Source organism: Pyrgilauda ruficollis, unplaced genomic scaffold, assembly GCF_017590135.1.
Source record: "Pyrgilauda ruficollis isolate IOZ18807 unplaced genomic scaffold, ASM1759013v1 scaffold96, whole genome shotgun sequence".
In the NCBI taxonomy this organism is placed as follows: Eukaryota; Metazoa; Chordata; class Aves; order Passeriformes; family Passeridae; genus Pyrgilauda; species Pyrgilauda ruficollis.
In genome coordinates, this window is record NW_024531710.1 from 82,828 (window position 1) to 103,883 (window position 21,056).

A 21,056-nucleotide genomic window follows, 5' to 3' on the forward strand; every position below is an offset into this window, starting at 1 on the left:
TCCCACTTTCCCCATAATTTTTCCCACTTTCCCGGGGTTTTTCCCGCTTTTCCAGCCGCGGGGATCCCGGAGGGGGAGGGGCAGTCATGGCCCCCAACGGCTCCGCGGGATTTCGGGATTCCCCCCTGGAGCCGGGAATTTTCCTGGATGAGGATTTGGGATCCGACTGGTACATCTACGAATCCACGGAGCCTGCACCCCACGATGAGTGAGTGACCCTAAAATGTCCCCAAAATGTCCCCAAAATGTCCAAAAAAGTGGCCCCAGAATGTTCCCTAAAATGTCCCCAAAGGTGTCTCCAAAAGGTCCCCAAAATGCCCCAAAATGTCCCCAAAATATTCTCAAGTGTCCCTTCCCAGAGTTTTGGACCCTCTAAAAATCCTGGAATTTTTGATCATTCCCAGATTTATTCCAGGATTTTTAGCTCTGGAATTTTTGGGACCAGCCCTGTCATTCTCAGATTTATTCCCATCAAAATCTGGGATTTCCCCTATTTTCCATCATTTTTCTTGGACCTTTTAGAGTTAAACCCACCCAAATCTTTGATTTTCCTATTTTTCCAGCCTTTTTCCCGAAGCCATCCCGGAATGCCACCCCACGATCTCCCCCCAGATGTACCACACTGTCATGGCTCCCATTTCCGTGAGTATCCACCCCAAAATTCCCATCCCCATCCCAAAATTCCTGGAAAAAAACCCAATCCCACATCCCCACATTCCATTCCCTTTCATCTTGGATGTGTTTTCCCACCTAAACCATCCCAGAATTCCCAGATTCCTGGGATTTCACTTCCCTGTGGGACAAGAACTCCAAAATTCCTCCCAAATCATTCCCAGAACACTTTCCCATGGATTTATGGGACCTCCATGAGGATCTCATAATTCCCATCATTCCCATTGTTCCCAAGACCCCTTTTCCATGGATTTATGGGGTCTCCATGGGGTTCCCATCATTCCCACCATTCCCAGAACCCTCTTCCATGGATTTATGGGGTTTCTGTGAGGATCCCATCATTCCCAGGTCTCTTTTCCATGGATTTATGGGGTTTCAATGGAGTTCCCATCATTCCCATCATTCCCAGGATCACTTTTCCATGGATTTATGGGACCTCCATGAGGATCCCATCATTCCCATCATTCCCACCATTCCCAGAACACTTTTCCATGGGTTTATGGGGTTTCTGTGGGGTTCCCACAATTTCCATGATTTCCAGAACCCTTTTCCACAGATTTATAAGGCCTCCATGGGGTTCCCATCATTCCCATCATTCCCAGGTCTCTTTTCCATGGATTTATGGGGTCTCCCTAGAGTTCCCAGCACTCCAGGGCCCTTTTCCATGGATTTCCATCCCATTCCAGCTGGCCGTGATCCTGGCCTTGTCCTTCCTGGTCAAGCGCCGCCGGCTCCACCTGAGCTGCTGGAACGGCGTCCCGGGATTGCTCAGGTATGGAATTCCCAAAACCCCACTGATCCCTCCCTGGGAAGGGCTCGGAATTCCCAAAATCCCACTGATCCTGGAAAAGACTTGAAATTCCCAAAATCCTGCCAATCCCTCCCTGCTCAAAATTCCCAAACCCCACTAGTGCATCCATGGAAAGAGCTCAGAATTCCCAAAATCCTTCCTTGGGAAGGGCTCAGAATTCCCAAAATTCCCTCCCTGTAAAGGAGTCGGAGTTCCCAAATCCCCACCCTGGAAAGACCTTGGAAATCTGAAAATCCCATCCTTGGAGAGGACCTGGAATTCCCAAAATCTCCTTCCTGGAAATGACTTGGAATTCCCAAATCCCATCCCTTCAAAGGGCTCAGAATTCCCAAAATCCCCTCCATGGAAAGTGCTCGGAATTCCCAAACCCCGCTGAACTCATCCCTGGGAAGGAGCAGGAGTTCCTGACATCCCTGGGAAGGAGCGGGGATTCTCACAGTGCCTCTCTGGGAAGGAGCAGGAATTCCCAAAATCCCTTCCTGGAAATCACCCTGAATTCCCAAACCCTGCTGATCCTTCCTTGGAAAGGACTCGGAATCCCCAAAATCCCCTCCCTGGGAAGGAGCAGGAATTCCCAAAATCCTTGGGAAGGAGCGGGATTTCCCACAGTCCCTCCCTGGGAAGGAGCAGGAATTCCTGACATCCCTGGGAAGGAGTGGGATTTCCCACAGTCCCTCCCTGGGAAGGAGCGGGCATTCCCGACATCCCTGGGAAGGAGTGGGAATTCCCAAAATCCCGATGTCCCGGGAAGGAGTGGGAATTCCCAAAGTCCCGGGAAGGAGCGGCATTCCCGACTGGGGGCCGTTGCAGCCCCGGGAATCTCCTGGAGCAGGACGGGCACCGCGCCGTGGCCGCGGCCGTGCTGGCGCTGCTGTGCTCCGAGCTCTGCCGGCTGCTGCTGGAGCCGCGCCCGCTGCCGCTGCCGGGCACCGGGACACCGAGCGCGTCACCCGCCGCCCGCGGTGAGACACCGGGCCACACGGCCCCGGGAAGGGCTTGCGGTTCCCAAATCCCCACCTGGAAAGGGCTCGGAGTTCCCAAATCCCCACCTGGAAAGGGCTTGGGATTCCCAAATCCCATCCATGGAAAGGGCTCAGAATCCCCAAATCGCATCCCTGGGAAGAGTTTGGAACAACCAAAATCCCATTCATGGGAAGGGCTCAGAAATCCCAAATTCCCCACTCTGGGAAGGGCTCAGAATTCCCAAAATCCCCACCCTGCAAAGGGCTCCGAATTTCCAAATCGCATCCCTGGGAAGGGCTTGGAATTCCCAAAATCCCCACCAGGAAAGGGTTCAGAATGCCCAATCCCGTCTCTGGAAAGGGCTCAGAATTTCCAAATCCCATCCCTGGGTAGGGCTTGGAACACCCAAAATCCCATCCATGGGAAGGGCTCAGAATTCCCAAAACCCTCAGTCCTGAAAGGGCTCAGAATCCCCAGATCCCACCCCTGGGAAGGGCTGGCTGGGCTGGTGGCAGTGACCCCATGTCCCTGGGGTGATGGCAGTGACTGTGGTGGTGGCGGTGTCCCCCGGGCAGTGGCGGTGTCCCTAGGGTGGTGGTGTTGTCCCCAGGGTGGTAGCAGTGACGTGGTATCCCTGGGGTGGTGGCAGTATCCCAGGGCGGTGGCAGTGTCCCAGGGCAGTGTCAGTGTCCCAGGGCGGTGGCAGTGTCCCGGAGCGGTGTGCCACCCCCGGTGACGCGGGTGCCCCCGCTGAGGCGGGTGTGTGGTGTGTCAGAGTTCTGGAAGGTTCTGGCCCTGCTCTATTTCCCGGCGCTCTACTCGCCCCTGCTGGCCTGCGCTGGCCCCCGGCACCGCCTGGGCTACGCCGCGGGGACCCTGCTGGCCTGGGGACACTGCGGGGCGCACGCCTGGCAGCGCGCGCAGTGTCCCCTGGCACCCAAGGTGGGTGGCACCGACGTGGCACGGCCTGCTGCGCTGGCACTGAGGGGGTGGGGCTTCCTTGTCACCTCCTGGGGTGGCCCCAAGGGGTTGTGGCTCCCTTGTCACCTCCCTTAGTAACCCTGAGGTGGCACAACTTGCTGCAGTGACACTAAGGAGTTGTGGCTCCCTTGTCACCTCCTGGAGTGGCCCCGAGGCCAGGAAAAGGACAGCAGAGGTGGCCCAAAGTGGAGGTGGCTTGCTGGAGTGGCTCTGAGGTGTTGTCACCTCCCAGAGTGGCCCTGAGGGGTTGTGGCTCCCTGGCCAGCTCCCAGTGTGTCCCTGCAGTGCCCCTAGCTGGGCTGATGGCAATGACCCTGTGTCCCCAGCATGGTGGCAGTGACCCTCTGTCCCTAAGGGTGGAGTCCCCAGGGTGGTGGCGAGGTCCCCAGGATGGTAGTGGTGACATGATATCCCCAGGGTGGTGGCAGTGTCCCCAGGGTGGTGGCGGTGGTGTCCCCAGGGTGGTGGCGGTGTTCCCAGGGTGATGGTAGTGTCCCCAGGATGGTGGCAGTGTCCCTGGGTGGTGGCAGTGACCCCTTGTCCCCAGGGGCAGTGGCAGTGACCCCGTGTCCCCAGAGACGGTGGCAGTGACCCTGTGTCCCTGAGGGTGGTGTCCCCAGGATGGTGGCAGTGACCCCAGCATGGTGGCAGTGACCCCAGGATGGTGGCAGTGACCCCGTGTCCCCGCGCAGATCCACCGGCTGTACTCGCTGCTGTCCCATGTCCCCGTGCTGCTGTCCCTGTCCCTGCTCAGCCTCTGGTACCCAGTGCTGCTCCTGCGCAGCCTCCGGAACGGGGACAGCCCCGAGCCGCGGGTACGGACACGGGAACTCGGGAACTCGGGAATTTGGGACTGAGAGGGGGATTGGGATTGGGGTTGGGATTGGGATTTGGATCGGGTTGGGATCAGGATCGGGGTTGGAATAGGGATTGGGATTGGTGGCCAGTGCTGCTCCTGCGCAGCCTCCGCAACGGGGACATCCCTGAGCCATGGGTACAGACATGGGAACTTGGGAATTCAAGAACTCAAGAACTCTGGATTTGGATCGGGATCAGGACCAGGATTGGCATTGGGGTTGGGATTGGTACCCGGCACTGCTCCTGTGCAGCCTCCAGAACGGGGACAGCCCCGAGCTGTGAGTATGGACATGGGAAATTGGGAATTCGGGAATTTGGGACCTCAGGACTGGCCCATGGGAGTGGGATTGGAATTGGGATCAGGATTGGGATCAGGATCAGGATTGAGAGCCTGATTGGGATTGGGATCACGATCAGGATTGAGTGCCTGATTGGGATCAGGATTTGGATTAGGACCAGGATTGGGAATGGGATTGGGATTGGGATCTCTGTGCGTTCCCCTCCCAGCTCTGCTGCTGGGGGTTCTCTGTTACTATCCTGGAACTTGGTTTGGGATTGGGATTGGGATAGGGATCTCCATGCGTTCCCCTCCTGGCATTGCCGCTGGGTTTCTCCGTTGCTATCCCGGGACTGGGTTTGGGATCGGGATCAGGATCTCCGCATGTTCCCCTCCCCTGCTGTGGGTTCTCCGTTGCTGTCCCGGGACTGGGTTTGGGATCGGGATCAGGATCTCCGCATGTTCCCCTCCCCCTGCTGTGGGTTCTCTGTTGCTGTCCCTGCACCAGCAGCAGGGTCGGGAAATTCCTCCGGGATTTGAAATTTCCTCTTGTATACGGGAAATCCCTTACACAAGAGGCTTCCGGCATCAATGGCTCTGTTCAGACCGGCTCCGGGCTCTCCTCGTTTTCCCGGATAATCTCTGGAGCCCGGAGCTTTGTTGAGAAGAGAGGAGGGAAAAGCAGGAAAGGCCTGAGGTGACCCTGGCAGGGGGCAACAAGGGATCCCGGAGGGGTTTGGGAACAAAATCCCACTTTATTCCCACTTTTCCGTACCAACACCGCACATTCCGTATGCTGGTTTGGGGTCGGGAATTCACATCAGGATATGCCTGGGATGAGGGGGTAGCCAGGGCAGCTCTGCCACCCCAAATCCATCCGTTATCCTCAGATTTCCGGGAAAAGCTATTACAGGAAGTACCTCAAGGCCGTGCTGTCCAAGCGGGGCCAGAAGGGGAGGTAAGGATGGAAATTCCTATTCCCAACTAATCCCATTGCTGGCAATTCCCACTCCCAGCAAACCCCATTCCCAAAGGTTGGGAATATCACTCTCTCCCACCTCCTGCAGCTCCGTCAAGATCGAGGAGAGCCTCAGCTCCCGGATCCGCTCCTACCTGCTCTCCTACATCTACATTCCTGAGGAAGGTGGGCACCTGGAAAATCCCATGGGATCAGGGATTGGGATTTATGGATCAGCCAGGCCATTTTCAAAATCCTGGGTTGCTCCACGCCCCGTTCAGCCTGGCCTGGGTTGGAGCCCAAATCCAGCTGTGCTTGGGGCAGGGATCCACAAATCCATGGAAAAGGGGTCATGGGAGTGATGGGAATGATGGGAATGCCATGGAGGCCCCATAAATCCATGGAATTATGGGAAACCCATGGAGGCCCTGTAAATCCGTGGAAAAGGGTTTTGGGAATGGTGAGATCCTCCTGGAGGCCCCATAAATCCATGGAGAAGGGGTCCTGGGAGTGGTGGGATTGTTGGGAGCTCCCCGTGTGTGGAGACACGAGGCCTGACTCCATTTCAGAAGGCTGGTTTATTATCTTATGATATATATTCTATTAAAATACTACATTAAAACTGTACTAAAAGAGCAGAGAGGAAAAGCTATCAGAAGGTTTGAAAGAAGAAGAATAGAGTAGAATGCACAACAAAATCCTGTGAGTGCTCACACCTGGGCACAGGTGGCTGTGATTGGTCATCAGCTGGAAACAATCCACAGGGACCAATGGAAGATGCACCTGCTGCATTCCACAGCAGCAGAGTTGTTGTTTGCATTCCTTTCCTGGGGCTCCCAGCTCCTCAGGAGGGAAAAATCCTGGCAAAGGATTTTTCATAAATTATCATAGCTACAGTGGGATCCTCATGGAGACCCCATAAATCCATGGAAAAGAGTCCTCGGAATGATGGGAACCCCATGGAGGCCCCATAAATCCATGGAAAAGGCGGCCTGGGAATGATGGGATCCTTACGGAAGGGAATGGTCCTGCACTGAGGAGGTGAAATCCCGGGAATGCGGAGCCACCCTGGCTCTTTCCATCCATGGATGGGGCAGGGAATATCCCGCGTTTCCATGGAAAAGCAGGATGGAGCCATCCATCCATTCCCGACTCTCCATCCCACCAGGAATTCCCTGTGGAAATCCCATTCCAAAGGGTGTTCCCTTTGCTGGGCACACCCTGATCCTGCTCCACCACCCTAGTTTCCCAATTTTCCCTCCAGGATTCCGGATCCCGCTGAAGCTGGTGGTGTCTGTCACCGTGGCCGTCGTTGCCGTCTACCAGGTGACACCAGGGACATTCCCAGAGGATCCCGGGGGTCACTTGGGAATGGTGTTAAAATTCCTTCCAGAATTCCATGCTCCCGTAAATCCCTAAATCCTGTGGGATCCAAGCTGTAAATCCCTGAATCCCACAGGATCCATGCTGTAAATCCCTAAATCTCATGAGATCTGAGCCTTAAATCCCACGGGATCCAGGCCATAAATCCCTAAATCCCATGGGATCCATACCATAAATCCATAAATCCCGTGGGATCTGAACCGTAAATCCCAAAATCCTGTGGGAACAGTGCTGTAAATCCTGCAGGATCCAAGCCATAAATTTCTAAATCCCATGGGATCTGAGCCATAAATCCTGCAGGATCCATGCTGTAAATCCTGAAATCCTTCAGGATCTGACCATAAATCATGAAATCCCGGGGGACTTGAGCTGTGAATCCTGCGTGATCCAAACTGTGAATTCCTAAATCCTGCAGGATCCAAGCCGTAAATCCTGAAATCCCATGAGATCTGAGCCATAAATCCCTAAATCATGTGGGATCTGAGATATAAATCCCACGGGATCCAAGCCGTAAAACCTGAAATCCTGCGAGATCCAACCATAAGTCATGAAATCCCGTGGGATTTGAGCTGTGAATCCTGCAGGATCTCAGCCGTAAATCCATAAATCCCGAAATCCAGCGGGATCCCGTGTCCCTGCAGGTGGCCGTGCTGCTGCTGGTGGCAGTGGTGCCCACGCTGCGGATTGTCCGGGCGGGAATGACCAAGGACGTGGTGGTGCTGCTGGTGCAGTTCGGGCTGGTGCCCTCGCAGGGCGCGGCCGTGCCCGGGGACATGGAGCAGGAGCTGCGCACCGCCCGCCACTTCCTGTGGGCGCTGGAAGGTGGAGCTCCAACCCCAGCCCCATCCCGATCCCAATCCCAATCCTGATCCCAAACCCGAGCCCGATCCCAATCCCAAAACCAAGCCCAATCCTGATCCCAAGCCCCAGTCTGATCCCAATACCGATCCCAATCCCAAACCCAATCCCAATCCTGATCCCATCTGGAGCCACCCTCCAGAGGGGATTCCAGAGACATTTCCCAATGATTCCTGGCTTGGAGGATGGGATGGGGCAGATTCCAGGGGGATTTTGGGAGGATGGGATGGGATGGATTCCATGGCGTGGACTCCAGAGGGATTTTGGGAGAAAAGGATGGGGCAGATTCCAGGGGGATTTTGGGAGGAGTCATCACCTGGAGGATGGGATGGGGCAGATTCCAAGGGGATTTCCAATAGATTCCCCACCTGGAGGATGGAATTGGGAGGATTCCAGAGGGATTTTGGGAAGATTCCTTGCCCGGAGGATGGGATGGGCAGGTTCCAAGGGGATTGCGGAGGATTCCTCACCTGGAGAACGGGACTGGGAGGATTCCATGGGCATTTCCAGAGGATTCCTGGCCCCGAGGACAGGATGGGGCAGATTCCAGAGGGATTTCCAGAAGATTCCCTGCCGAGAGGATGGGATAGGGAGGATTCCAGAGGGACTGTGGAGGATTCCCCACCTGGAGGATGGGATGGGGCAAATTCCAGGGAGATTTGGGAGGATGGGATGGGGTAGAATCCAGGGGGATTTTGGGAGTGGCTGGCAGGGATGGAGCAGATTCCAGGGAGATTTCCAGAGGGTTCCTCACCCAGAGGATGGAATGAGGAGGATTCCAGGGGTATTTGGGGAAGATTCCTGGCCAGGGGATGGGATGGGGCAGAATCCAGGGGGATTTTGGGAGTGGATGGCAGGGACTGGGTGGATTCCAGAGGGATTTCAAGAGCAGCTGACAGGGATGGGGCTGTGCCAGGCTGGCACGTGCCAAGGCGGGAAGAGACTCTGGGAAAAGCCGTTGGGAAGAGCCGGAGGGAAGAGCCGGCAGATGCTGCAGGCTTGGAAACGTGCTGGAAGTGAACAGATGGACCTGGATCCCTGGAGAGTGGAAATCCTTGGATGGGGGATGCGGGAAGAGCAGGGAAGAAGGAATAGCAGGGATGAGGGAATTTCAGGGATGGGGGAATTCCAGGGTTCAGGGAATAGCAGGGATGAGGGAATTCCAGGGATCAGGGAATAGCAGGGATGCTCCCCGCCTTCCTTGGGATCCCACCAGCTCCAGGGAGGATTTCTGGGGCTTTTCCTGGATCCCCAAACCTCTTTCATCCCATTTTTTCCCTCCTCTCTCTTTCCCGCAGATCCCCTTTCCCAAGACCCCCAGCCCAACCTACCCATCCCAGGTTGCTCCAGGCATTTTCCTGGGTTTCCTTTCCCCTTTTCCCTCGCTCTGTCCCCTCCATCCCCCCTTGGGAGCTGAAGGAGACAGAGACAAAAGAGGAAACTGAGGCACGCTGACAATCCCAATGTTTCCATCCTTATCCCCGAGGTGCAATTCCCGGCAAAACCCCACTCCCAGCGTTATTCCTGACCCCAAATCCAGGATTTTTCCCAATTTTTTCACAGTGTGTTACATCTGCTCGCTGGTGCTGTGCTGCCTGCTCACCTGCGCCATGCTGCTCCGGAGCCTGGGCATGCACAGGTGGGGCTGGCCCCGCTCCCGGCATTCCCAGTCCTGAGATTCCCATTCCCCAGATTCCCATTCCCAATATCCCCAGCCCCATCCTTGATGTCCCCATGCCCATTCTCAATGTCCCTGGCCACATTCCCAATATTCCCATCATCATTCCCAATGTTCCCACTCCCAAAATCCCCATCCTCATTCCCAATGTCCCCGTCCCCATCCCCATTCCCAATGTCCCTATCTCCATTCCCAATATTCCCAGCCCCATTCCTGATATTCCTGCCCCCATTTCCAATATTCCCATCATCATTCCCAATTTTCCCATTCCTGATGTCCCTGTCCCCATTCCCAATGTTTCTACTCCTGATATCACCGTCCCCATTCCCAATGTCCCCATCCCTGTTCCCAGTGTTCCCATCTCCATTCCCAATATCCCTGGCCCCATTCCCAATGTCCCTGACCCTATTCTCAATATTCCCATCATCATTCCCAATGTTGCCACTCCCGAAATCCCCGTTCCCATTCCCAATGTTCCCATGCCCATTCCCAATATTCTCAGTCCCGATCCTGATATTCCCATCCCCAATGTCCCTGACCCCAGTCCCAATATTTCTGTCCCCATTCCTGATGCTCCCATTCCCGATATCCCCATCCCCATTCCCAATATCCCTGTCCCTATTACCAGTGTTCCCATTCCCAGTGTTCCCATTCCTGATATCTCCGTCCCCACTCCTGATTTCCCCAGCCCCATTCCCAATATCCCAGGCCCCATTCCCAATGTCCCTGGCCCCATTCCCAATATTCCCATCATCATTCCCAATGTTCCCATTCCCCATATGCCCTTCCCCATTCACGATGTTCCCATCCCCAATCGCGATATTTCCATTCCCATTCCCAATATTCTCATCCCCATTCTTGATATTCCTATTCCCGATATCCCCATTCCCGATGTCCCTGCCCCCATTCCTGATATCCCCATCCCCATTCCCGATGTCCCCGTCCCCATCCCGGGCGGGGATCAATCCGGGCCGTTTTCCATCCAGGTCCAACCTGCGGGCGCTGTACCAGGGTGCCGTGCTGGACGTGTTTTCCAAGGCCCACATCCTGCGACCTTCCCGGGAATCCCTGGTCTGCTGGATGGCCTTCTCCAGCTTCCAGGCCGCCTTCGCCTGCCTGGGTAACGGGATTTTGGGATCATGACATGGGGATCCCAATTTTCCTAAGGATAAAGCAGCGATTCCCCATTTTTCCCCATTTTCAGGGGGGTTTTTAGCCCTCTTTCCTCAAATGGAATATGGTGGATTTTTGGAACACCGATGATTGGGAACTGGGAAAAACTGGAAAAAAATTGGGAATAATTGCAAAAAAATCAGAAAAATTTGGTTGGGAATTCAAAGAGGATGAAGGGGTGGAATGATGCCTGGGTAACGGAATTTTGGAATCACAGGGTGGGGATCCCAATTTTCTTAAGGATTAAGGAGCAATTCCCTGTTTTTGCCCTGATTCCAAGAGAGTTTTTAGCCCCCTTTCCTCAAACGGAATCTGGCGGATTTGGGGAATACCGGATGGTTGGGAATTGGGAAAAACTGGAAAAATAATTGGAAAAGATGGAAAAATTGGAAAAATTGGGTTGGGAATTCAAAGAGGAGGAAGTGGGTTTGGCTCCATCCCAAATATTTGGGTGGGAAAAGCTCTGGAAGCCTCTGGTCCTCAGTGCACTCTGGGGGCTCCTCATCCCCATCCCAGCCTGGATCATCCTGGGAACGGGGTGGGGGACCCCAAAAAGAGGGAAAATCTTCATTCCACCCCCAGGAATTGTGGGGACAATCCCTTGGGAATGCAGACCTGGTTTTGCGGACTGGTGGGGTTTTTATGGGATTGTCGGGAAAGCCCCGTGCAGGAATTTGAGGAATGAGAGCCGTTTTTCCATCCCAGATTCCCGCTCCGTGTTCCCATTCCAGGTCTCCTGATCCAGCAGGTGATTTTCTTCCTCTGCTTCGTGGCCTTCACCTTCCTGGTGGTGATCCCGCTCCAGATCGGCACCAGCTCCCCCCTCTTCGGGATCATCCGGAACATGTGGTGAGCTGGGAAGGGATGGAAACCCCAAGGAATGGCCCTGGATGGGTTTGGGGTGTTCCGTTTGGGATTTTTTCAACATCATTGGAAGCTTCTGCCTGTGGCGGTGTTCTGGAACATTCCTGGTGTTTTGGGAGGTTCCTGTTGATTTGGGACATTCCCAGTGTTTTGGGACATTCCTGGTGCCTTGAGACATTCCCAGTGTTTTGGGGCATTCCCAGTGTCCATCCCACTCTTCAGGATGATCCAGAACATGTGGTGAGCAGGGAAGGACTGGAAACCCCAAGGAATGGTCCTGGAAGGGTTTGGGATGCTCCTTCTGGGGTTTTTCCAACACCGCTGGAGTTTTCTGCTGCCTGGGTGGTGCCTTGGGACATTCACAGTGTTTTGGGGCATTCCCAATGTCCATCCCACTCTTTGGGATCATCTGGAACGTGTGGTGAGCCCTTGGGAAGGGCTGGAAAACCCAAGGAATGGTCCTGGATGGGATTGGGATTTGGCATTTTTCCAACACCGCTAGAGGTTTCTGCTGCCTGTGGTGGTGCCTTGGGACATTCACAGTGTTTTGGGACATTCCTGTTGATTTGGGACATTCTCAGTGTTTTGGGGCATTCCCAGTGTCCATCCTGCTCTTTGGGATCATCCAGGACATGTGGTGAGCCATCGGGAAGAGCTGGAAACCCCAGGGAATGGTCCTGGATGGGTTTGGGATGCTCCATTTGGGGTTTTTCCAACACCACTGGAGATTCCTGCCTGGGGCGATGTTTTGGGACAGTCCTGGTGTTTTGGGACATTCCCAGTGTCCTTCCAGGCCCTTCTGGCTGACCCTGGTGGTGGCCGTGCTCCTGCAGCATCTCCTGGCCCATTTCCAGTTCCTGGAGCAGCATTCCCTGCAGAAGGAGATCACCAACAGGTACAGGGACACTGCCATCATCCCCCATTGTGCCCAGTTGTCCCCCATTGTCCCCAGGGGGGTTTGGCAGGAATTCCAGGCTCCCAGGAGGTTTCTCCAGATGTTCTGGCCTGAATTTTGGTGGGGTGACACCGGCGAGGGTGGCCCTGCTCCACTGACCCCGTTTCCAAGGCTGGGCAAGCCCAGATCCCTCGGGATTGGCTGGGTGGGGTCAGTCACCGCTGGCAGATGTCCCCCACTCAGGGATGGTGTCACCACCTGTGACCAAGGTGACAGAGGGACCCAAGTGCCACTCCCTGACAGACCACAGAGGTTCTCCTGGTGTCCATCCCAAACCACCAGCAGGTGTCCCTCACTCAGAGATGGTGTCACCACCAGAGACCGGGCTGACAGAGGGACCTGAGTATCCTCCTGGTGTGGCAGCAACATTCTCCTGGAGCTGGTTTCCATCCCAGGCCGCCAGCAGATGTCCCTCACTCAGAGGTGGTGACACCACCTGAGGCCACGGTGACAGAAGGACCCAGGTGTCCTGTGCCACCCCCTGGCAGAGCACAGAGGCTCTCCTGATGTCCATCCCAAACCACCGGCAGCTGTCCCTCACTCAGGGATGGTGCCACCATCCCAGACCAGGGTGACAGAAGGACCCAGATGTCCTCCTGGCAGGCCAGTGAGGCTCTCCTGGAGCTGAGGGCCTCCATCCCAAAATCCCAACCCCACATTTTGGATGGTTCCTCACTCTCCGAGTGGACAAGGAGCTCCTGATGGTTCTCCAGGAGCCTGGGGAGGCGTTGGCTTCTCCCAGCGGGATGGAGCCACCTGGCCGGATGCGGGCGGGGCTGGGCGGTTTGGGGTGGCCGGAGTTTTCCCGGGAAGGGCCATCCCACGGGTCTGTGTGCCCTGCAGGCGCGCGCTGTACATCGTCACCTTCCTGCTCTTCCCCACCAACGTCCTGGTGGGCGTCATGGCCGCAGTGTGGCGCATGCTCATCTCCGGCCTCTACAACGCCATCCACTTCTGCCGGCTGGACATCAGCCTGCTGCACCGCGGCGTGGAGACCTTCGACCCAGGTGGGACATTGAGAGGCCACCGTGCCACCAGCGGGGTCCTTGTCCCACCACGGGGGGTTGGGATGGGGGCCCGGAGCTGCTGGGATTGAGGGTGGCCCCAAATGTTGGGAGTGGGACACCTAGAGAAGGTGGCTTCTCCTGATTCCTGCTTTTTATCCCAAAAAAATGAGTGGTGACCTTGGAGCTTCACCAGTGGTCACCTCGTGTCCTGGAATAAAGAAGAAAGGACCTCAGGCCTTCCCCTGTTTTTCCTGTGGGATTGAGGGTGGCGTGGAAATGGGACGATGGCAACAGGTGGCTTCTCCTGGTTCCTGCTTGGTTCCGCTCTTTGATCCCAAAAAACAGGGGATGACCTTTGGGGTTACACCAGCAGTTACCTCATGTCTCGGGATAAATGAGGGGAGACCTCAGGGGACCTCTGGGGACCTCAGGTCTTCCTCTGTTTTCCTGCTGGGATTGAGGGTGGCTTCAGACCTTTGGGAATGGAACACCTGGAGCAGATGGTGCCAGCTGGGTCCTATATATTTATCCCCAAAAAAGTGGATTGAGCTTTGGGGTTTCACCTCATCTCCTGGGATAAAGGGGAGGGGATCTCAGGGGAGCTCAGGCTGGCTCCTGCTTTTCTGCCGGGATTGTGGGAGCATGGAGACCAGAGCTGGATCTGTCCCTTGGGCTCCAGAGTGGGAATAGGGAATGCGGTCCCAAAAGAGGACGCGGTGTCCCCACAGGGTACCGCACCTACTGCCACTACCTGAAGGTGGAGGTCAGCCAGTGCCACCCGCTGCTGAAGGCCTTCTGCTTCCTGCTGCTCCAGCCCGGCCGGACGGAGCCGCCGGCACCGCCCCGGGACACCCAGCTGGAGGAAGGTGGGACCTGGAGGCACAGGGGGAATGGGGGGAGGGGACACGGTGGTGACCTCTGGGTGGCACCTTTGGTTGGTGTGGGGACACCTCCATCCATCATCCATCCATCCATCTATCATCCATCCATCCATCATCCATCCATCATCCATCCATCCATCCATCATCCATCCATCCATCCATCATCCATCCATCCATCCATCATCCATTATCCATCCATCCATCCATCCATCCATCCATCCATCCATCCATCCAACAGCTGATCCTGCTCCAGGGATGGGATGGGGCTCTTTGGGGTGTGGTGGGATCTTTGTGCCTCCCGGGAAATGAGGCTGAAATCCGGGAATCCTGGAACACTTTGGGTTGAAAGGCCTTTGAAGCCCATCCAGGGACACCTCCCTCTATCCCAGGCTTCTCCAAACCCCGTCCAACCTTTCCTTGGGCACTTTGGGCATCCAGGGGCAGCCACCGTTCCTCTGGGAATTCCATCCCAGCCAGGAATTCTGTCCCAACCTCCCCTTTCCCAGCAGGAATCCATCCCTCTGCACCTCATCCCAACCCCTCTCCCATTCTCCTGGTGCTTTTCCAGGCCCTGAATCCTCTCTCTGCTGCTCCCGTCTCCTTCCAGGCCTCCAGCTGATGCATCCCAAGCACCCGGCTCCGGGAAGAGCACGGATCCGGCGGATCCGGGCGCGCTGGTGGGTGGCCTACACGCTCCTGCACAACCCCTCGCTGACCGCTTCCCGAAAAACTGCGCTGGCCGATCCCGCAGCCAACGGTGCCCAGCTCGGCATTCCCAGGCCCTGAATTCCCAGGAATCCCACCCCATCTCCCATCTCCCACCTCCCATCCCCAAATTCTGGACGTTTCCCTCGCCCTTTCCCTGCCTCTGGACTCACTCTGAGGGTTTATCCCTAAATCCACACCGAGCCACTCGCGGGGTCCGGAGGTGACACCTCTGAGTCCAGCCTGGATGGAGCCGAGCCAAGGAAAAACACTCCCAGCATCCCGAAAATATTTTAGGATTCACTCCTGCAACCAGCCGGGTTCTCAGCAGCTTTTCCAGCACTGGACAATTCCCAGAGAACTGGGAGAGGAGCTGGGAGGGATTCCCAGCTGGCCGAAGGAATTCTCAACCACCAGGAATTACCCTGGGAGCTCCACGTGGGAGAAAATTCCCATTGCTGGCTTCTCCCTTCCTGATCCTGGCTCCATTTGGGTTCCACATCCATTCCTGGGACATTTTTTCCCTGATTTTTGAAGGATCAAATCCCGCCCGTCCTCTTCCATTCGTGGTTTTGTGGTGATCCCGGGGTTTTCCAGGGCTGGGATCCATGGAAAGCCTCCCTGGGAAGCGCAGGGGAAGGAGAATAAACAGATACCTCGTTCCTACTCCCGGGATGTGCAGTTTTCCTTGGATATTCCCACTTCCAGTGGGATTTGGGACCATCCCAGCCCCAAATCCAGGGAACGGTTGAGTTGACTTCGCCCAGCAGAGATTTCGGGGTTCTGCTCCAGCTGGGAATGTCGGGATCCGATCCGTGATCCCACTTTAGGGCAGTTTTATGGGAAAACCGCTCCCTTCGCATTCCCACAGCTTTGGGAAGGGTGGGAATGGGAATGGGGAATTTGGGGATAAAACACCATCGGGATGGGAATGAGGGGCTGCTGGATTACCTCTTCCTGCTCTTAAATCCCAGAATTCCTGCCTTTTTGGGCTGGAATGAGCAGGATCCTGGTGGATCCCAAACACCCCAAGATTCCCTTGGGAATTCTCAGCCCACGGAGCTGCCAGATCATCCTGGATTTCCTTTGGGGTTGGCCAGGGCTGCTCTCTGCAGGATCCCCCGGACCCCATTCCCTCCCTCTGGAATGTTCCCAGCACCCTCAGGACGGTTTGGGGAAACCGGGGGTGATTCCTGTGCTTTTGGTTTTCCTTGGACAGGCCCCTCCCTTTTCCCAGGATTCCCACCCAGCCCATCCCAACCCCTGCAGCTAAAAAGGCAGCCTGAAACGCCTTGAAAAAAATCCCTTTAAAAATCCCTAAAATCTCTAAAATCCCTTTAAAAATCCCTAAAATCTGTGGCAGCTCAGTGCTATGGGCGGGGCTGAATTTTGGGATCTGTTTTCACAGCCCCACCCAAGGCTCCCTGGAGATCCATGGAATTTTTGTGGTTTTCGGGATAGCAGCAGCATCCTGGGCGGGATTTGGGATTTTCTTCCCCTTCCTGGTGCTTCCCGGCTCACATGGAAACCCCAAATCCGCATCCTCAACTCTGCTTCCCAGCTGGAATTTTGAGAATAATCCTGGATCCCAATATTCCCAGGGATAAAATGGAGTTTAAAAGTCATATCCTGTGAAATGAACCCAAAGCTTCCATTGGGGCCACGATTTTTATCCCACAGTGGGAAAAATTTATGGGAATCCAGGAGCTCCCCACAGAGACCTCAGCTGCCCTTTCCCTAAAATACCTCTGGACAAGGAATTTCGGAGCTGGTGAGCTCCAGGCTCTGATTTTGGGGTCACTTCCATTCCCAGGGAGCTGCAGGGTGGGAATTTGAGGTATCCCAGGATTTTGGGGGTTTCTTATAGTTTTGGGGTGGGGGGGGTGGGGAGCAGGGAAGTTTGGGAGATCTTGGGATGCTCCAGAATTGGGAAGAATCTGGGGATTCTTCAGCACTGGGAAGGATTTGGGATAGCTGGGAATGACAGAAGTGTCCCCTGTTCCAGGAGGGTTGGGGACAATCTGGGGGAGCCCAGGAGCTGCTGGCTCGAGGGGATTTTGGGATTTTGGGATGCACAGACCAAGTGAAGCCCAGCTGGTTTAGATAAAAAAAAAATGAGTTTATTCAAGTTGTTTATAAAAAAGTCATTATTAATTCAAGGTATTTATTAATTCAAGGTATTTATTGTTTCTTTATTACAGGTGTTTATGATGGGTATTTTGTAATTAAAGGCATTAATTAAAGGCATTAATTAAAGGCATTTATTGCTGTCCCTACAGGGCATTACAAGGCCACGGGGCTGCAGGGCGTGCCTAGATTCCCATTGGGAATTCTGGTGCTGTATCCCAGTCCAGGGGCCATGGACATTCCCAAAATCCCCCGAGGTTTCCCGGTACACCTGGAGAAGGAATATTTGTCCTGCTAGGAATTCTGGAGCACTCGGGGAATGTTTATGGCTTCAAGGCAGCTCAGCTTCTCTGTTGTTCCCAATCTTTCCCCCATTCCCACTGGGAACAGTTTGGGAATCTTTGGCTCAAGCCTGGTGGGTCCAGCCCAGACGGGATTTTGGGATGGTGGTCAGGGGGTTTTTGGGATTCCTGCAGCATTCCAGGGCCTTGGAGGTGCTCGGAATGCTCCTACAGGGATAAAACCCAGGAATTTCTTCTCCATCCAAGGTTGTAGGTCCATCCCAATCCTCTGTCCCATATGTATCCCCCAGGACCCCATTCCCAGGGATTTTATCCTTGGATCCCTCCCTGGTGGCAGCTGTGGTGGCTCTGGGGCGGGATTGTCACCACTGTCACCTCCTGTGGCCATCCTCGTATCCGGGCAGGGAAAAATGCAGGAACTGGCACTTTTGGACAGCCGGGAATTGGCGGCAGATCCTGGCTGAACCCGGCTGGATCAGCCCCACGTTCCCTGAGCTCCTCCAGGAGCGGGAACGGCAAGGGCTGGACCACCCGCCCCGGGCCTGTGGTGGCCCCATCGGGCTCCGGAGCGCTCCCGGATGCCAGAAGCTCAGCAAAGGCACTACGAGAGGAGAAACTACGGAAAAACGGGAATCCCGAGGCACCGCTCACCCTTCACCAGAGCAGCAGCCCCAGAGCCAGTGAAAGAATCCCCAGGTGGAATTCCCGGGCTCCTGCACCGCTCCGGGCCTGGCCGGACACGCGGTAGACGATGACCAACTTCTCGCCCATCCCGGACGGGTCCAGCTCGTCCCCCTTGGTGCAGCTGTGCCCACCCGGGTGCCCGGCCTGGGGGTCATCGCGGGGCAGCTCCTCGGCCGGGTTGGCCGAGCCGGCCAGCGCCACATTGATGGACACGTCCCTTGTCCCCACGTCGTTGACCGCCAGGCAGGTGTAGGTGCCCTCATCCTCCTTGCCGAAGTCGGGGATGGCCATGGTGCCGTTCTTGAAGGCCAGGAAGCGCTGCCGGCCCGCTTTGGTGCCGCCGTCCCGCGCCACTGTGGGCCCATGGATGTCCACGCGGCGGCCGGCCGTGCGGATCTGCCAGCGGATCTCCGGCGGGGGGCTGCCGGCCACGCTGCAGTGCAGGGTCAGCGTCAGCCCGTCCCGGGGGCCGGCCGCGGCCGGGCCAGACAGGTAGGTCAGCTGGGCCGAGGGCGGCACGCAGAGCGCGCCGGGGATGTCGGTGACCGGCCGGCCCCGCAGCCGCGCGGGCGCGGCGCACAGCGTGGAGCCGGCCCTGGAGAGCACCACCGAGGTGCCGTGCGCCCACTCCTTGAGCCAGAAGAGCTTGCAGGAGCAGTTGAAGGGGTTGTGGAAGAGCTGCAGCTGCGCCAGAGCCGGCAGCCCCTCGAAGGTGCCGTGGGCCAGCGTGGCCAGCTCGTTGTCGTTGAGCCACAGCGAGCGCAGCTCCCGCAGGCCGGCCAGCGCGCCGCGCGGCACCGCGGCCAGCCGGTTGTTGCTGAGCTTGAGGATCTGCAGCGCGCTGAGGTTGCGCAGGTCCTGCCAGGGGAAATCCGCCAGCCGGTTGTGGCTCAGGTCCAGGTTCTTGAGGTGCGGCAGGGCCGCGAAGGCGCCGGGCTCCACCGAGGAGATGTGGTTGTAGCCCAACCACAGCGACTGCAGCTCGGGCACCTCGGCCAGCGAGGCGCGGCCCAGGCGGCCCAGGCGGTTGGCGGAGAGCGTGAGGATGGTGACGTTCGGGGACAGGCCCCGCGGGACGTCCCGCAGCTCGCGGTAGGCGCACTCGGCCAGCAGCCGCCCGTTCTTCTTGGTGGAGCAGGAGCACGGCGCGGGACAGGCCAGGCCTGGGGACAGGAGTGTCACCAGCGCCAGGGCGCCGAGCAGCGGCCTCATCCTCGCGTCCTGCCGGGGACAGAGATGGGAATGAGCCCGGCCGAACAGCTGGGATGGAAAACAATTCCAGCTGGCAAAAGCAATTTGGGAGATCCCCTAAATCCCAGCCTGAGCAGGGGAGTTCCCCCTCTCCCCCTCGAGCTTGTCCTTCCCCCTCTGGAAAACCTTTTCCGGGTTTGGGATGAAATGTTGTTTGGGATGAGGAGCGGGAGCCAGGGGGTTCCGGGTTCCTCCCGCTGAGCTGAGGAGAAACAGAGCCGCCGCAGCTCTTTCCCAACCAGCCCTCCCATAAATCAAGGAATTTTTGGGATTTCCAGCGGGCTCGCAGACCGTGTCATGGAAAAAACCCGGCGCCTCTCTCAGCCAGGGGCTGCGGGGTCCCCGCGGCCGCTGGAATTCTCGGGAAGGGAATTTTTCCCAACTTAACTCCTCATTCCCCTCTCCGTGACTTTTCCAGGGCACTCCAGAGGTTCGTTCCTGCTCGGAATTCCCAGCAGCTGGCAGCCAGACCCCTTTGTCTGAGCCTCGCAAGCGAATTCCCCTGCCCTCCATTCCCAGCCCTGCCATTCCCAGCGGGAATTCTCGGGAATAAACCCCATCGGGATCTGAGGGGTGGCAAAGGCACCCCGCTGGCTCTGGGGGAGCTCTAGGTGACATTTTGGGGTGCTCAGGGAGGGACAGACCCCATCTCCCGGGGACTGGGTAGGGGAATCTTGGAATTTTTTCCCTCCTGGAGCTCGGGGTGGCATCCCACCCCTTTTCCAGAGCCCCCCGGGGCTCCTCAGCCGCCTCCCGGCGCATTCCAGAGCCGTGAATAACCGCCCTGCCTCCTTCCTTCCCTCCTTTCCCGGAGTTTTTTCCCGATTTTCTCCCGTTTTTCCCCGCTCCAGCCCCGCTCCCCGGGCCCGCGCCCGCGCCCCGTCACCGCCGGCGGATCCCCGCTGTCCCCGCTCCGCTGGACTCGGCCCCGCCGCTCCCGGGCCCTCCTCGGCTTCTCCTCCTCCTCCTCCTCCTCCTCCTCCCGGCCCGTCCCCTCCCCGTCCCCCGGGCCCGGATTGTTTTCCATGGCACCGACCCGCGCCCGCCCGCGGGGCCCGTCCTCGGCTCCTCCAAAATCCCCTAAAACCCGTTAGCACACACCCCTGAGCCCAAAACTCCCTAAAAAACCGTCACCCCAAATCATTGCCCCCCAAAATCCCCTAAAACACATTACCCCACACCCGTTAGCCCCAGAATCCTCTAAAAAAAGTTATCCCAAATTCCTGTCCCCCAAAATGCCATAAAACCCCATCACCCTACAGCCCTACCCCCCAAAATCTCCTAAAACCTTGTCACCCCACATCCCTGGCCCCCAAAATCAATCTTAAAACCCATTAGCTCAATTCCCTGCCCCCAAAACCTCCTAAATCACATGACCCCACTTCTCTGCCCCCCAAAATCCCCTAAAACCCCATCACCCCAAATTCCTGTCCACCCCACTTCTCTGCCCCCCAAAATCCGCTAAATACCCATCAGCCCAAATCCCTGACCCCAAAATCCCCTAAAACCCCATCACCCCAAATTCCTGTCCCACAAAATCTCCTAAAACCCATCACCCCAATTCCCTGTACCCCAAAATCACCTAAAACCTTGTCACCCCACACTCCTAACCCCCAAAAACCTCATCACCCCACACTTCTGCCCCCAAAATCCCCTAAAACCCCATCC

General features: G+C 56.6%; 2 protein-coding genes across 2 annotated transcripts; one reads left to right on the plus strand and one right to left on the minus strand.

Annotated features, from left to right (window-relative positions):
* The first annotated feature begins 86 nt into the window (after positions 1-86).
* On the plus strand, positions 87-15,105 carry STRA6 (signaling receptor and transporter of retinol STRA6). Its single transcript, XM_041489733.1, has 17 exons — positions 87-208; positions 564-642; positions 1,359-1,444; positions 2,294-2,445; positions 3,222-3,388; positions 4,120-4,242; positions 5,453-5,520; positions 5,630-5,706; positions 6,785-6,846; positions 7,545-7,725; positions 9,325-9,400; positions 10,426-10,559; positions 11,344-11,461; positions 12,270-12,371; positions 13,275-13,438; positions 14,167-14,304; positions 14,927-15,105. The coding sequence occupies exons 1-17, from the start codon at positions 87-89 to the stop codon at positions 15,103-15,105; spliced, it is 2,028 nt and encodes a 675-aa protein (XP_041345667.1).
* A 2,027-nt stretch (positions 15,106-17,132) lies between these two features.
* LOC121365538 (immunoglobulin superfamily containing leucine-rich repeat protein-like) lies at positions 17,133-20,339 on the minus strand. The gene is made up of 2 exons (XM_041489820.1): positions 20,275-20,339; positions 17,133-19,358 (listed from the first exon to the last, which is right to left on the minus strand). Exon 2 carries the CDS (start codon positions 19,347-19,349, stop codon positions 18,108-18,110), a length of 1,242 nt encoding a protein of 413 aa, XP_041345754.1. The 5' UTR covers positions 19,350-19,358; positions 20,275-20,339; the 3' UTR covers positions 17,133-18,107.
* Positions 20,340-21,056: the final 717 nt, after the last annotated feature.